The 13974-nt window shown below is 51.9% G+C and overlaps 1 protein-coding gene across 1 annotated transcript in view; it reads left to right on the top strand.

Moving 5' to 3' along the window:
- The first annotated feature begins 2670 nt into the window (after positions 1–2670).
- TECTA (tectorin alpha) overlaps positions 2671–13974 on the top strand; it is a 30023-nt gene continuing 18719 nt past the window's right edge. The window contains exons 1-6 of the mRNA XM_032998204.2: positions 2671–2748; positions 4294–4358; positions 7440–7573; positions 8879–9166; positions 13102–13239; positions 13735–13900. Of these exons, the coding sequence (XP_032854095.1) occupies positions 4295–4358; positions 7440–7573; positions 8879–9166; positions 13102–13239; positions 13735–13900 (790 nt within the window). The 5' untranslated portion in view covers positions 2671–2748; position 4294. The remainder of the gene's footprint in view (positions 2749–4293; positions 4359–7439; positions 7574–8878; positions 9167–13101; positions 13240–13734; positions 13901–13974) is intronic.

The following is a 13974-nucleotide window of genomic DNA, read 5'->3' as shown; positions in this document are numbered from 1 at the left end:
TCGGTGGGGCTGGCCTGGGGATTAAAACGAGTTTCACCCTCAAGGAAAGGCTTGTAGTTGCTGGTGGGGAGGGCAGTGTGGCCCACTAAAGCAGTAGTCATGGGCTTAGCCTGTGCTGGCTGGTGTCAAACAACCCTTGGGGAGAGTCAGGAGAAGGGAGAAGCCCCTCTGGATGGGCTGCAGCTCCTGAGCAAAGCCCTTGCCCAGGTGCCTTCCCTGGGCTGGGCCAGGTTCCTGGGAATGGGAATGCAACAAGGCACGGCCTGCGATTGCTCTTCTGAGGTCAAGCAGCTGGAGAGCCTCTTGTCTTTTAATGCTTGTTTTATCTTGAGGCTGGGCATGGGAAGGAAGTTTTCTGCTAGAAGTAAAAAAAACTAGAAAAAGTGGTTGTTTGTTCAGCTCCAATGTACTCAGCACTGCATGATGGGAGCATCCCCTGCCAAAAGAAAATAGCCTAGAAGACAAAGTCTTCCCCAAAGGGACAGTGAAACCTAATCAAACTTCATCAATGTAGACTTGCCCAGGACAAGCAGGACCAGAATATTAAACTGACAGAGGAGCAGAGGGAAACCTATTTTCACCAGTTTTCTCTGTCTTACAAAACAGGATGAGAAGAGACAATTAATTTTCCTGTGGCTGGTAATGTTTAAAATTTGTATGGGAGGGAAAGGAAGAGCCAGGCTGCATGGAGAGGCAGGCTGGAAGTAATCCATCCCTGGAATATCAGTCAGTGCTTCATAAACCCCCTTCCCTCCTGAAGTAGTTATTGGTTTAGAAAAGGGAAAAAATAAGTTTAAAAACGAAGAAAGAAAGCCTCTCCCAGCAAGACCGTGTTTGGAGGATAAAGAGAATGCAAACTCTGGGATTTGCTGTGGAGGCAGTGTACTGCCTGGTGCCCCGATGTACAAGAAGAAACTGCTAAGTTAAGATATGGCAGTTTGGGGCAGGGGGGAACTTACTAATCACACTTCCAGGAGTACCTCTGGTCCTGGAAAAAAAGCCTGGACTTATAGGTGCTTCTTGTTTGCCCGCTGGCATTTCTGTCCCCTCTCCGTTCCTGACGAAGGGCGGGGAGCGGGTACACAAGGAGTGCAGGCGGAAGACCTACCTCCTACCAGGGAAAATAGGTTGTAAGAGGCCCCCCCCCCAAAAAAAAGTCGGAAGGGAAAGTCCTTCTTCTGAAAAGCTGGTCCGTGTGGTTTTGCCTGTGGGGGCATGGCCGTCTTCCCACGACAGACTGCTGGGGTTGGAGCACCGCCTGTCTTAACTGAGCCTTAATGCAGGCTGTAAAAGTCAGCGCTCTCACCCGGTTCTGCCGATGGCTTCCTTTGCCCCTTGGCCACTTATTCTGCCTCTCCCTCTCTCATCTGACACCGACGCGAAGGAAATTAAAGCCAAGATCTTCTCTTGGGCTACAGACTGGGCTCGGCAGAAGAGCTCTGTAACGCAGTTTGAGGCTTACAGCCTGCAAAAGTCAGGCGGGTACTGTTCTCCGGGGCTAGCGAACGTTCACAAGAGCGTGCAGGAGCTGGCCCAGCGGCACGGGTGGAGGTGTTCGCCGAGTGCCGAGGAACAATAAGAACGCTTGGTAGTTGCTCAGCTCAGGTGGCCGCAGGGTATGGGCACGGGCACAGAGGGCCGGGGCATCCTCGCTCAGCCCGTTATGTCCCCATCCCGCAAGCGTGTAATTGCATACTTGTGGACAACACGTCCTCACCTCAGCTATACCTGCAGCCCATGGTTTCAGCCTTCAAGGTAGTTGTGTGTCTAGCAAAACCCCTGGACTTGCAGAGAGATGCTGTCATTAGAGGTGGAGGGCAGGGGAGGTGGAATTAGAGAAAAGGCTGGGCTGTGGGCGACTGCAAGAGAAGGGGGCTAGTGCCAAGAGAGAACTTCTGCAGTGAACCTCAGGAGCAGGCGTTTGCAAGTGTGCCGTGCAGCACAGGCACTAGAGACAGGGAAAATCCCTGTGGAAACTGCAAGTGGTACGAGTGAAAACAGTGATAATGCTCACAGCAGTCCGCCGGTGAAAACACCCATCAATCCTTCCAGAGAAAGTAGAAGGAGGAACAACACTGAAACCCTCTCCAGCAGAGTTGGAGACAGCATGTTGCACTGGGTAAGTTTTTCCTCTTCCACCTGTAAAACCAAAAGTAAGTCACTTTACAGAAAATAAAGCAAGGCTTGGATGGAAAAGTAACTCCATTGAAACTTTTGGGCACTGCCTTTGAACAGCGCTTTAAGCCTAGCACTGTTTAATGCTAATCCTGTAACATTATATAGATGGGCTTTTTTTTTCACTTACACAAAGGAGGAAGGGGCTCAATTCTTCTGAGGGTTTTTTTTCCTTCCTTCAGCGAAAAGCGATGCGGAGCAGCTCAGCCGCGAGCCCAGCTCCGTCTCGCTGACATTTCCATCTGAATCCACCTGAAGGGGGTGAGCTTTTGGGGAAGAAAGAGGCTTCTCTCCCTCTCCAGGCCAGAATCTGATCTCCAGATTAGTTTGCTGGTTATCAATAGAGGCAACAGTTGCGATTGCAACTCAACACTCCTCCAGCCCTGGAACAGCATTGAAGAAAACGGACTTTTCAATTGCGAGAGCAAGGGGACTGAGACATCGTTTCAGTCATCAGCAATAATTGGCAAAGGAGGACCGGCATGCATTCTCCATTGACATAGGATTTCTCCCTGGTCTACCAAGATCAGTCTAAAATTTCAGACCTGATTGCTCCTCTAATCTACGAAACAGGTTGGTAATTTTTTTTCCATACCTAATAAATTGTAATTTTGAATGTGATATGAATGTGATAGGTAACATATTCTTTATTGTCTGTCATGTTTCCCAAGCGGTGTCGGTCTCACAGTTCTTGAACTGCCATAGTCTCCAGTCGTCATTGTCTGCCCGGTCTCTGCTAATGAATCTGCAGTGACTCAGATTTACGATCTATATAAAATTCTGTCTTCCTCCTTTCATCTTTCCAGATAGGGAATGTGGTAAAACTTCTCCGTGGTGGAGTGAATTTTTCTCAATGTAGAATGTGGTTGCTGGAAGCGGGCTGTGGCCAGCATTGATGCGACTGGCACGCTGAGGAGCAGTAAAGCAGGGAGGGACTTTCCTTCCAGTGTATTTCACGCTTTCTGAGCTCTCGGTAACGGGCATCAAGTGGAAGCAATGTGGGACAGATGATGGCATGTTTTCCGCTATAGTCCTGCGCTCTGTGCATTATACGTGTATGTGGGTACACTTAGGAGCTGGGTCTGCTGATCCCCATATGCTATACAAACAGACCTGTAGGGAGAACACAAAGAGAGGCTGGGTTTTGTAGCTGGTGTGTTGACACAACTGAAATGCATGGGATGTATAAAGCCGAGAAGGTAGAGAGGCTGGTAGTGAAACTCAGGCTGTACATAATGCGTAGTTACAGCTTGTGTCTGAAGCTGGTCGTGTACTTTTCCAGCGGCCACACGAGTGCTGGGAGCCCACGATACCTTCCCAGGAGCTCTAGGCGAGCCGTGCCTCTCTGTAACGAACAGAAGCGACAGGCGAAGAAATCAAAGCAGGTGTCTTAGCAATATTTTCTATTGGATTAATAATGAGTAACAAATTGCATTAGGCACAGGAGGAATTAAAGCTGGCACAGGATTTCGCTTTCATTTTCCCATCCCCGTATCTGCTTCTCTCTCTATCGTTGATTCCTGTACAGCAAGGAATTGCCCAGCTGTGCAAATGTTTGTGCTTCTTCCCCACTCGTCAAAACCGTTAAGTGGTGGTTGTGTTAGCAGCCAGCGCGAAGGATTAGTCGAGGTGGTGTCTGAAGCCCCTTAACTCTGAGAGCCTGCCGCAGCTCTGCGTCGGCTCTCGCGTTTGGAGCGGCGCGAAGCTGCTCCCCTTGAAGTCGGGTAGAAGCGTCCATCCTCACGCTAAGCAGATCAGGGAGGAATTGCTTTTGAACTATCAGGAGAATAGGCGGCCCACGGAGAGCCGGGGCTATTTGCAGCTTCCAAACGCTGCGTGAAATTAGCAGCAGCTCTTCTGTGTGGTTGTGGGCTTACTCTGACAATACCTGCAGGGCGATTTGCTGTTATCACCGGGGAAGTCTCATTACACCACTTAAGAGAGCAGGCATTTCGGGTCTGCCTGCCGGGCGAGGGACCTCCATCTCTGAGATGTCTGCGTGTCGGCAGCAAGCGGGCGGCTTCGGGAAGCGACGGCGCTCAGCATCACCTGGGGTTTGCTTGAGGATGCGGTTTCCTCCTGATGTGATGCATGTCTGCTTTTCTTTCCTTCCTGCAGGATGAACAAGCGATCGTTTCTCGGACCCTGGGTGGCCCTTTTGGTGATAACTGCACGGCAGAGAGGTGAGTGTCTCCCACTCGGGTGCTGGGAAGCTCGTCGGCTGTGCTGGGAAAGCGGTCACCTTGGAGCGGTGCTGTGCCCAGGGACCCCAAAAGGGCCTGGAAAACGCGCCCAGCCCCTTGGCTGGAGCAAGGACAAGAACCAGGGCGAACTTGTTTTTTCCTGTGGGGAGGGAGGGAGGGCAGGCCTGCTGATTTTGCAGGCGAGCGGGGAGGTTGGTGTGCCTTAGTGGGTAAGCGCAGGCGGCAATTTTGCATGAGTGGCAGCTTGCGCTGCGGGAGATGGATCGGCAGCCTGCGCAAAGGGCCCTCGCTCCATTGAGAGCAATGGAGCGACGGCAGTTTGCACTAAATGAGGAGCTGGCATGCCGTGCTGAATGCGAAGCTGGCAAAGCCTGCAGGATATACAGGCCACAGAAGGTGTTGGGCTCAGTGAGCATTTTACATAGGCGTGCATATATTATTTATACGGCTGCGTGTGCACACACGGGGCATTGCAGAGGTTGTGATGATTTGGCCAGTCTCTACAAAATAGGAGTTTGAAAAATTTCTGGTGTTAGGACCTCTGAGCAGGCTGACCAACCTACGTCAAGTAAAGGGCAAACTGTGTGAGCGACAGCAAAACGCCATGGTTTGCGGGTGGTGAGGTTCCCGTGGGGCACCCGTGGAGGACATCTGACAGCAGATGTGGAGGTGCCTCTGGTGGGGTCGCAGGGCGTCAGCCTGCAGCAGGAAGCCTCTCCCTGCGCTCGCACCTCGTTTCTCGTCGCGCATTTCGTTTGGTGGTGTTCACGTCTGGGCTGGATGAGGCCTTGAGCAACCTGCTGTGACTGTGGGGTCAGCCTGGATTTGGGCAGGAGGTGACATGAGCCAGGGACCCCTTCTAAGCTGTGATTTTCTAAGATGTTGAAAAGCACAGGAACAGTTCACTAGTCTCATGGTGTAATTAATCTTTGTCATGTTTCAACGTGAGGAAGGGCAAGCAGAGCTGATATGGGCAGGAAAAGCCTCTGTAGTTTGGTAGCGTGGCAGATGTGCACCGCGTGGCTGGTACTAGATGTGTGGCCGGCTTGAGGACCTCCTAGCAAGGGAACCTAGAGCTGGGGAGTTGGGAAATCTGGAAGCTATTTCCCTGGTCAGCTGCTGAGTTGCTGTCAGGCTGAGGACACAGCTCAGGCAAAAGCTGTGGCTCTTTTTCCTCGTAAGGGAAACGAGGCCACCAGTTCACCTGCGGGAAGTGCCACCGAGGCAAAAATCACTATCAGCAGCACCCGCTGGGCTGTTTGACAGGGTGAGGTGATGCATATGAAAGTATGCTAGTGTCACAGTGGTAGTGCTAGAGAAGCTGGCATCGAGAAATTTTTGCTGAGTTTCCTGTTTAAAAAAGAAGTAAAATCCATGTCTCGTAGCTATGCCTCAGCCGTAATAACTTGTCAGGTGCGTAACAGCTGTGAAACGACTTGTTCTACTACCTGGCAGCCAGGAGTTTTGCTGCAGCCCTCTGGATATATCTGTGAAACCAGGCTTGTGGCTCAGACACCATCACACACTACCTCCCTTTATGTCCGGCGGGGCGGGCACTCAGGCCACACACGTGTCTGAGGAAGTCAGGATGCCAGTGGGTTAGGCCAGGCTTCCCCTTGTCTCTTTTTCCCCAAGGAAACTTGGACCAGCTGAGCCTGTGAAGAAGGGTCAGACAGTCACTCTCCCTGCTCCCAGGCAGTTTCGAGCAGGGAGCATCCCCCGCGGGGCCAGGAGAGAACATCCCCCACCTCAGGGAACACCGAAAGCCCCTCCCGCATCCATAACAGTGGGGCATGGAGCAAGCCGTCCTCGGCTGGAGGCCCCTCAACAGCACAGGGTAGGGCCTAGGAAATAAAAGCATGTCCTGAATCCAGGCGAACAGAGCCAGGATTGTTCAAAGCCCAGCGGCTCATGTCGGCCAAGGTTGAATGTCATGAGGACAGGGCGCTGCTTTTCTACATCAAAGAGGGAAGGAGGGGGAGGAAAACCCAGCTAAATCCCCATTTGCTCTGTGAGGAGCCACACCAGTAGCTAACTGGGAGAAACAGAGCACGAGATGACAGCAGAAATCTGGCAGAGTCTGAAATGGGAAAGGACATGTGCCCTAGGGCCAGAAGTGCCCGCTTGCAACTGCAGCCAACGGGTCTTAGTCTGGCAGAAAGCAGGAGGCTTGTACTGAAACGTGTCCAAACCACCTTCTGAAATATTTTTAGGAGAGACAGTTATGCTCACCGGCAATGCCTTTTAGCAGGAAACCTAATTTTGCCAGGAAACATTCCAGCAGCTGTGACATCTCGGGCTGTACCCCGGCACCAGGAGCAGCGGGGGTCCGACAGGGAGGGCTGTCTGTGACACCCGGGGGGGCTCTGCCGTGCAGGCAGGAGGAAGGTGGCTGCTGCCAGGAGCGTGGCTCTGGGGGTCAGTCTCGGTGCTGTTTGGTCCTCAGGCACCGGAGCCACCCCACTGGCTGAAAGAGCAAGTCCTGCCCATCCTGGAGCAGGGGGGGATGGACCTGTTGTCCTTGTTGTCCTGCTGTGAAGTAGGACATAAGCATTGACTTGATCGCAGTCACATGGGAAGCAAAATGTGCAGCTGCAAGCCATACACACAGCTTGTGGTGGCTTTGCTGCTGCCCTAAATAACCCTTGGATGAGGCTCTCTCTGGCGACCCTGTCCCCTGAGCCTGTCCCAGAATTAGTACCTCTGCCCTGGCTTGAGACAACCTCTGGCTGCTGGCAGTGCTGGGTTTTGGTGCTGTTCTCCGCAGCCATGATGCAGGATATGGCATCATGGCCAAGTACCACTTTGGCCAGCCACTGTTAGGTTGCTGCCTCAAGTGCACAGCATAGAGTTTTACACTCCTATGGCTCAGGCGCACACTGGTGGCCAGCAGACCTTTGTCATCCCTGGCGCATCCGCTCCAGGGAAGGAGGTGAGGTCAAGGCAGCTATTTCCCTCTTTGCAGGAGCTCAACATTTGGGGATAAGCAACCCTGGGGCCCTGCCGTGTCCTCTCTGAAGTCAGGACTGGTCCTGACATTGCTTCTCCCTCTCCCTTCAGCTCACACCATGGCAAGTCTGTACCCATTCTGGCAGAACGACACGAAAACGCCCAAAGTTGATGATGGAAGCTCTCCCGAGATCAAGATCTCCGTCCCATTCATCTTTTTTGGGGCCCCGTACAGAAGCGTTTATGTAAGTGGAGAAGCAGAGCTTCCCTTGATTCTTTTCCTTGCCATTAGCAGCTGCATTTTAAACACGCTCTCCCCGTCGTCAAGGATTGGAAGATTTATTAGCACCTACCTGACAAGTTCTTAGATTTCATGAACTGATAGGTTTTATGATTAAGAAAGTCAAAGGTATATTTAATGGGATAATGTTCATGGGGAAGGAATATAAAAGGCAATAAATTTTCTTTGTAGGTGATTAAATGGTACAGCAAAACTAAGGCCTTGACACGAGGAACATTATTCCTGTTACATGACAAGAAAAAAGAACATGCAGAGACCCGCAGGGATAAAAAAAGGGCAACAGTCTGGACTCATATGTAGGTGCCTGAGACAAGGACAGGCTGTTGCTGTTCTTGGATGATGGCACAGCAAAAGCCTGGCAAAGGGGACACGGGCTCCTCCGGGCTGGGCTAAGAGCGGGTTTACCTGAGCGCATCAGAGCAGTGCTTTAAACAGGGGCCTAAGTCACCGTGACCGTGTGCCAGATCCCAAGCACATCCATTATTTTGTGGCGAGCCAGTCTCTGTGGGTGTGCCTGGTTCAAAGCAGGGTATGAACCTGCCAGCCTCACGGGTTCAGAAGAGGCACAAGCTCATTTGTTCCCCTGCCTGCCCAGCTCATATTTGTACATGGCAGCACTGGGAAAGCAGTAACCCCGAGGGGTTTTGAACCCTTGTGTGGTGGGAAATTTCAGCATCCAGGTCAGGAAGGTCAGTTGTTCTACACGCTGTGCAAAAATAACTGTTGTTTTGGAGAGCATCTTCAGCAGACTCTGGGGAGGCTGCCCATGGCACGGTGTGTCACAGTGCTCCTGGGGAGCCCCGGGATCTGTGACAGATGACCAAGCCAAAGGCAGCAGGCCCGATGCATTAGCTCTTTTGCCTGGGAGCCCTTGTGCTGTCTGGCCACCCAGCTCATACAACCAGGTGTCTCGGTGACGCAGAGCTGCTCTCCAAAGGCTGGGTAAACTTGGGACCCCACGGCAGGGTCCCAGCCGAGCTGGTTGCCACCCCGCTCTAATGGGTGCCTCTCCTGCGGCGACCTGTTTTGCAGCCTTGTCAGGGTTTTGTCCCACCTGGGGCTGCCTGCACGCAGCCCTTGGCCACCACTGGTAGGATGAATCTCTGCCTCGATGGTCGGGCTGTCTCACCGGCTGTCATCATTATAAGCCACCTTCTGTCAAAAGTCGCTCGCTCCACGTTTTCTGATAAACCAGCAGCTTTCTGCTACCTGCAAAGGCTTGCTCAAATGAAAGCGGGTCTCTGTGCAGGTCAACAACAACGGCGTGATTTCCTTCAATGCACTCGTCAGCCAGTTCACGCCAGAAGCCTTCCCCCTGACAGACGGCCGGGCCTTCGTCGCGCCTTTCTGGGCGGACGTGCACAACGGCATCCGGGGAGAAATCTACTACAGGGAGAGCACAGACCCCGAGCTGCTGAGGAGAGCCTCCAAAGACATCCGCAAGCACTTCAAAGACATGTCCTCCTTCTCTGCCATCTGGATTTTCATTGTCACCTGGGAGGAAGTCACTTTCTACGGAGGAAGCAGCACGACTCCGGTAAGAACAGGCTGCCGTCCTTCGTGACGGGTGGCGTTTGATGGTGGAGCATATGTCTGTATATATATGACTGTCCTGGCCTTTGTGTGTAAAATTGTGTGAGTCACTTTGTGTTCCCACTCCTCAATTCCCTTTCGGGCAGAGAAGCACCACGGTTCTTTCATTCTCTCCCGTGGGAGCCTGTACAAGCCTTGCTCCCTGCTCTCAGATCTCCATGGAAAGCGTCGCCTCTTCAGTGTTTGCAGGCAGTGTGTCTAAACAAGGCTCCAAAAGCAGTTAAGATTTTTCTCCTAAATAACTCCTAAATAATCGTGGTTATTTTTTGTTAGATACAAATGCAGATTTCATTTTTCCTCTGTACTGTGATACACGACCTTCACTTTGCCTGTGCTTCTGTAGTGATAAACCAGATCTATTTGTGCAGGGGGCTACAGGCACCTCAGAAGAAAGGCCGTTATAAAGGAGCTGAAGTTTTGGCATTGAACAGTAGCTCTGTCATCCTGTAAACCACTCGAGGCCCCCACTCACTCCTGTGCCTTTTAAGAGTGATCCAGTTTGAAGGAATGTTATGATGGCAGTACTGGGACCAGGGTGTTGGGTGAGACCCAGAAGCACCCAGTAGCAGCTGGCCCGGTGCCAAAAGCAGCTTTGCTGTGTGTGCAACACCTGAGCGTGCCGAGCTGCGTGTGCTCGGGGTGTGCTTATAGACCAGGCTGCTCCCGAGACTGCGGCATGGTGAGCGGTGCCCGGGGGTGGAGAGAGCAGAAGGGGCACGCCAAAGTGTGCACATGCTTGCGTCCCCTTCCGAAGTGGGACTGGAAGGCAGCCCCCCGCTGACCCCTTGTGCTGGATCAGGTCTGTCCACTACAGGGGTCCAGGATAAACTGGTCTCAGGGTTGGGGAGAGGGAGCGGGGCTTCCTAACACAGGGGAAAGAGAGTGTGTGACAGTGGGGTGACGGAAAGAATGGGGTGTGGAGGTGGATGGCAAGCCTTTCCTTGGCTAGCAGGCCAGCCATAATCCTCCGCTCCATGCTGCCTTCTTCTCCTTGGTCATCCTCCTGACGCTGGGTTTTGTGACTTGCCCTTCCCTACCCACTGCTCACATCTACCTGGGATTCAATGCGAGTCTGCTCAGTTTTGCCCCCCGAGCTCACCTTTCAAAGCCGTGGCAGCTTGGAAATGAAGCTAAGGTGGTTATTTGCTCCTTGCCTCTGCGAGGTGGGAGGACTGCTCTGGCAGAAAAGTCCCTAGCTCAGGAATCTGTGGTAAATTAAGTTTTGGAAGTAATCTACTCTCCAAGGAATTGGAGACAGGAAAGAGAAAATGGAAGCTTTAATTTGTATTTATTTGGCAAAAAACCCTTTTAGTTTCAAATCATGATGGCTTTTTCTGTGGCAGAGACTGAAACGCTCTCCTGGCAACACTAATCCGAGAGAGTGGTGAGGGCATCTCGTAGAAGAGGGTTGAACGGCTGCTCTGAAATCCTGTGTGGACATTAAGATAGGAAGGGGAAAACCAAAGGGAATACTGACAGCATTTTTGCAATGACAGTTGACCTGCCTGCAAGGGGAGACTGATCCAAACTGACCAGAGACTCACACTGGCAACTCAACCGTGGTAGCTCTGTTTTATTTCCATCAGCGTGTGAGTCGTATCCGGAGGATGGGGACAGCAGTGTGATGTTTTTAAGGGCATGAACAGCTTTTAAATATCTGGTTAGTGTGTGAGCTGTGACCGCAGCTGACGTCAGGAGGTCTGTGCTGGTTTGCTGATGGGCCCGTGCGGAAGCTTGGGGCGCAGATAGCGAGTGAGGGATCCCTGCTATTGTTTGGGGAAAGAGTTCTTTAGGATTAGCCTGTGTGCTGTCAGTGCCAAAAGCTGGCTGCTTTTGTCTCGAGGAGCTGGCTCTGATAAACAGTTCAGCTCTTTTCCATTTGTTAGAGAGGCTTGAGATTTAATGCATATTTTTTGCCAGTCCTGGCAGCACTTGCAGAAATAAAAAAAAACCCAACATATATATATATATATATTTGCAGACAGCAAGCAATATAGCCATTCGTGTATTGCCTGAAGAATTACATTTGCAACACAATGCAATTTATTTTGTTATAGAGCAGCCTTCCTGTTCGGTAGCGGCCAGGGCTCTGGCTTGGCATGCGGAATAGCACGTTGCAACTTAAGCAGGAAATTCATCGCAATGCAGAAAAGCTGCAGAAAACAATTTTGCGAATGCGGCCTTGGGGACGCTGCGGTTACTGTCTCCCGATGACACCCGATGTAAGCGCTCCTAACAAGGAGTGCCAGCCATCTTAAACCTCCCAGTACCAGGTCAGCTCCCATCACACTCCGAAAGGCACCTGACCGGAGCAGGGTTTGTGGCTCCAGCGGAAAGCTGTTGTTGCATTATGAAAGTGATATTGCCTCTGTGTGTTAGTGCCTTCTGATTTCACAGTCGTCGAAAAAGTCTCGGCAAAGGTGAGCAAGTGTGCCAAGGTAGTGAAGAGGAGATCAGGCGCAGGAGGCAGAGTCCCAGGGAAAGGATGCAGGAGTGGAAATGGTGGCTTCCCGTCAGCTTGCTCTCCCGCTTGCCCCAGTGTGAACTGTGCCATTTGCAGCTGCCGTGAGGCAGCTCTGCCTCCACATCTCACTCTCCCTGACAGCTTGTACGGGCTGCTTCACCTCTGTTTTCAGCATTTCTCATGGCAGGAGCCTAATGCGCCTTGGAAGTGACATCCCTTGTGGCATGCCAGTAGTGAGTGCAGCCCTGGGGCCCCCTCCTCAATTTTCGGGCATTTGTGCTCACCTCAGCACCAATAATCAAACTAGCGGGTTTGCTGTAAGGGAATGTGAAGTGGTGCAAAGTGACCCCCAGCCCCTCGGTCCTGTCAGCTTCCCTTCATCCTGCAGCACATGTGGCTTGTTAATGCGGAGTGGCTCAGTCCTCTCCGCTTGCGGCGCTCAGCGGTGACCGGCCGGGAAAGTCCTGCCTAGCGTGAGATGGTTCGGTCAGTGTGCTTTCCCATATCACCTGGTAATTGTTTCTGAGGCTGTAGCTTCTTTCACAGTTTGCAGTGCCCAGGTAGCTAGGCTACTAGTATTCCTCTTCGATAATTAAAAGGGGCTGCCCACCCTAGCTTTGTCCCCTGCTAAAATCCTGCTCGCTCGGAGGCAGAAGGAGCAGTCATTTATCACAGCACGGTCCCGGTGCAGAGCGGTGTAGGACAGGCAGGGATGGGGAGGGACAGGGAAGTGCAGAAAGCTGAGAGAAGTGATCGACCTCTGCTGCTGGATCTGCACAGATAGAGGGGATACCTTAACGGGAGAGGCCTTTTCTGTCTTTCTGCACAACTGTAAAAGGGGAGAGCTCGGGGCTATGCTGCCCTCGCCGGGTGGCAGAGCGCTCCCTTCCCGGCCGGGGACCGAGCTGCAGTCCCTTGAATGTATCTGGAGTTCGGGGGGCTGGGAATGCAGTCATTTCAACTGAAAGGAGGAACATGAACGGCGGACTTGTCAGCCAAGCAAAGCGCGTAATATACATGGCTGACTTGGATGTAATCCACCGTTAACAGTACTGTAGGATATGAATGTGGAAGGGAACCGGGTAAGATAACGTGGCGAGGAATAAAGCTAAGATAGGGTAATGGAAGATAACAGGTCATAACAACCTGAATCCTGCCGATTGCTTTTTTCCCTGCGAGCTTATTCTCATGCTGCCATCTATTGGCATTAAACTGGATTGGAGATGGGCTTGTCCTCCCAGGTGGAGTCGCAGTAGCGAGTGCAAGCATATTTTGGGTCTCATTTGGCTTCTGCTGCTGTTCACCATGAGGCTCCCGCATCTCACCTGGGTCAGAGACAAATGTGGCAGGAGGGCAGGCAAGCAGTGTGAAAAAAGCAGTCTCACCCTGTGAAATGTGCTCATGATTTTCAACAGGTAAACACTTTCCAAGCTGTCCTGATCACAGACGGAGTGTCATCTTTTGCCTTATTTAACTACCATGAAATCAGTTGGACCACAGGGACAGCCAGCGGAGGGGACCCCCTGACTGGTCTCGGCGGGGTGATGGCCCAGGTGAGGCTCTCGCTCCCATACCCCCGTCTCTGTCAAGCTCTCGGACGGCTGCCTGTAGCTTGCCCAACATATCCGTGCTCGTTCTTGCCACTCGGTCCCTCAGTGTCCCCCACTGCCAGGCACAGCAGGATGAGCGCTCCAAAATTTGGTGCTGGCAGCAGTGCCACAGCCAGTCCATCTGCCTGAGGGGTCGAGGTTCCCTCCATCACTTCCTCACTTTATCTCAGCCGCTCAATCCACACACCCGTAAATCTATATGCACATATGTATATATACATACATAGATGTGTAAATATACATCCATACTGCTTGTAGTAACCATTGAGCTTTTCACTCACATTCAGACTACCTGAAAACTGAAATCCCTGACAAGAGACTTTAAAAGTAAAGAAGATACATTCAGGAGTTACTGCGGGGGACAGAGAAGTGCAGAAATGAAGCACCGCTTTCCTATAGCAAAGATGTGTGAAGGCATTTGCTCTCTTTCTGTTTTAGGCTGGCTTCAATGGCGGAAATGTCACCAACTTCTTTAGCATCCCAGGCTCCAGAACCCCAGACATAGTCAATATTGAAGAAACGACCAACGTTAATGTCCCTGGACGCTGGGCTTTCAAAATAGATGGCAGGGAAATAGATCCAGCCAATGGCTGCAGCCTGAGAGGTAAGGGAGAAATGGCACGGCTTTTTTTCAAGTTTTGGGGCACAGTGTAGCAGAAGGTAATGCTGTTGGCATGC

This window comes from Tyto alba, unplaced genomic scaffold, assembly GCF_018691265.1.
Source record: "Tyto alba isolate M040663 unplaced genomic scaffold, T.alba_DEE_v4.0 Super-Scaffold_32, whole genome shotgun sequence".
Taxonomy (NCBI): domain Eukaryota; kingdom Metazoa; phylum Chordata; class Aves; order Strigiformes; family Tytonidae; genus Tyto; species Tyto alba.
The sequence above is the reverse complement of the archived record's forward strand: the minus strand, read 5'-3'. Positions and strand labels throughout refer to the sequence as shown.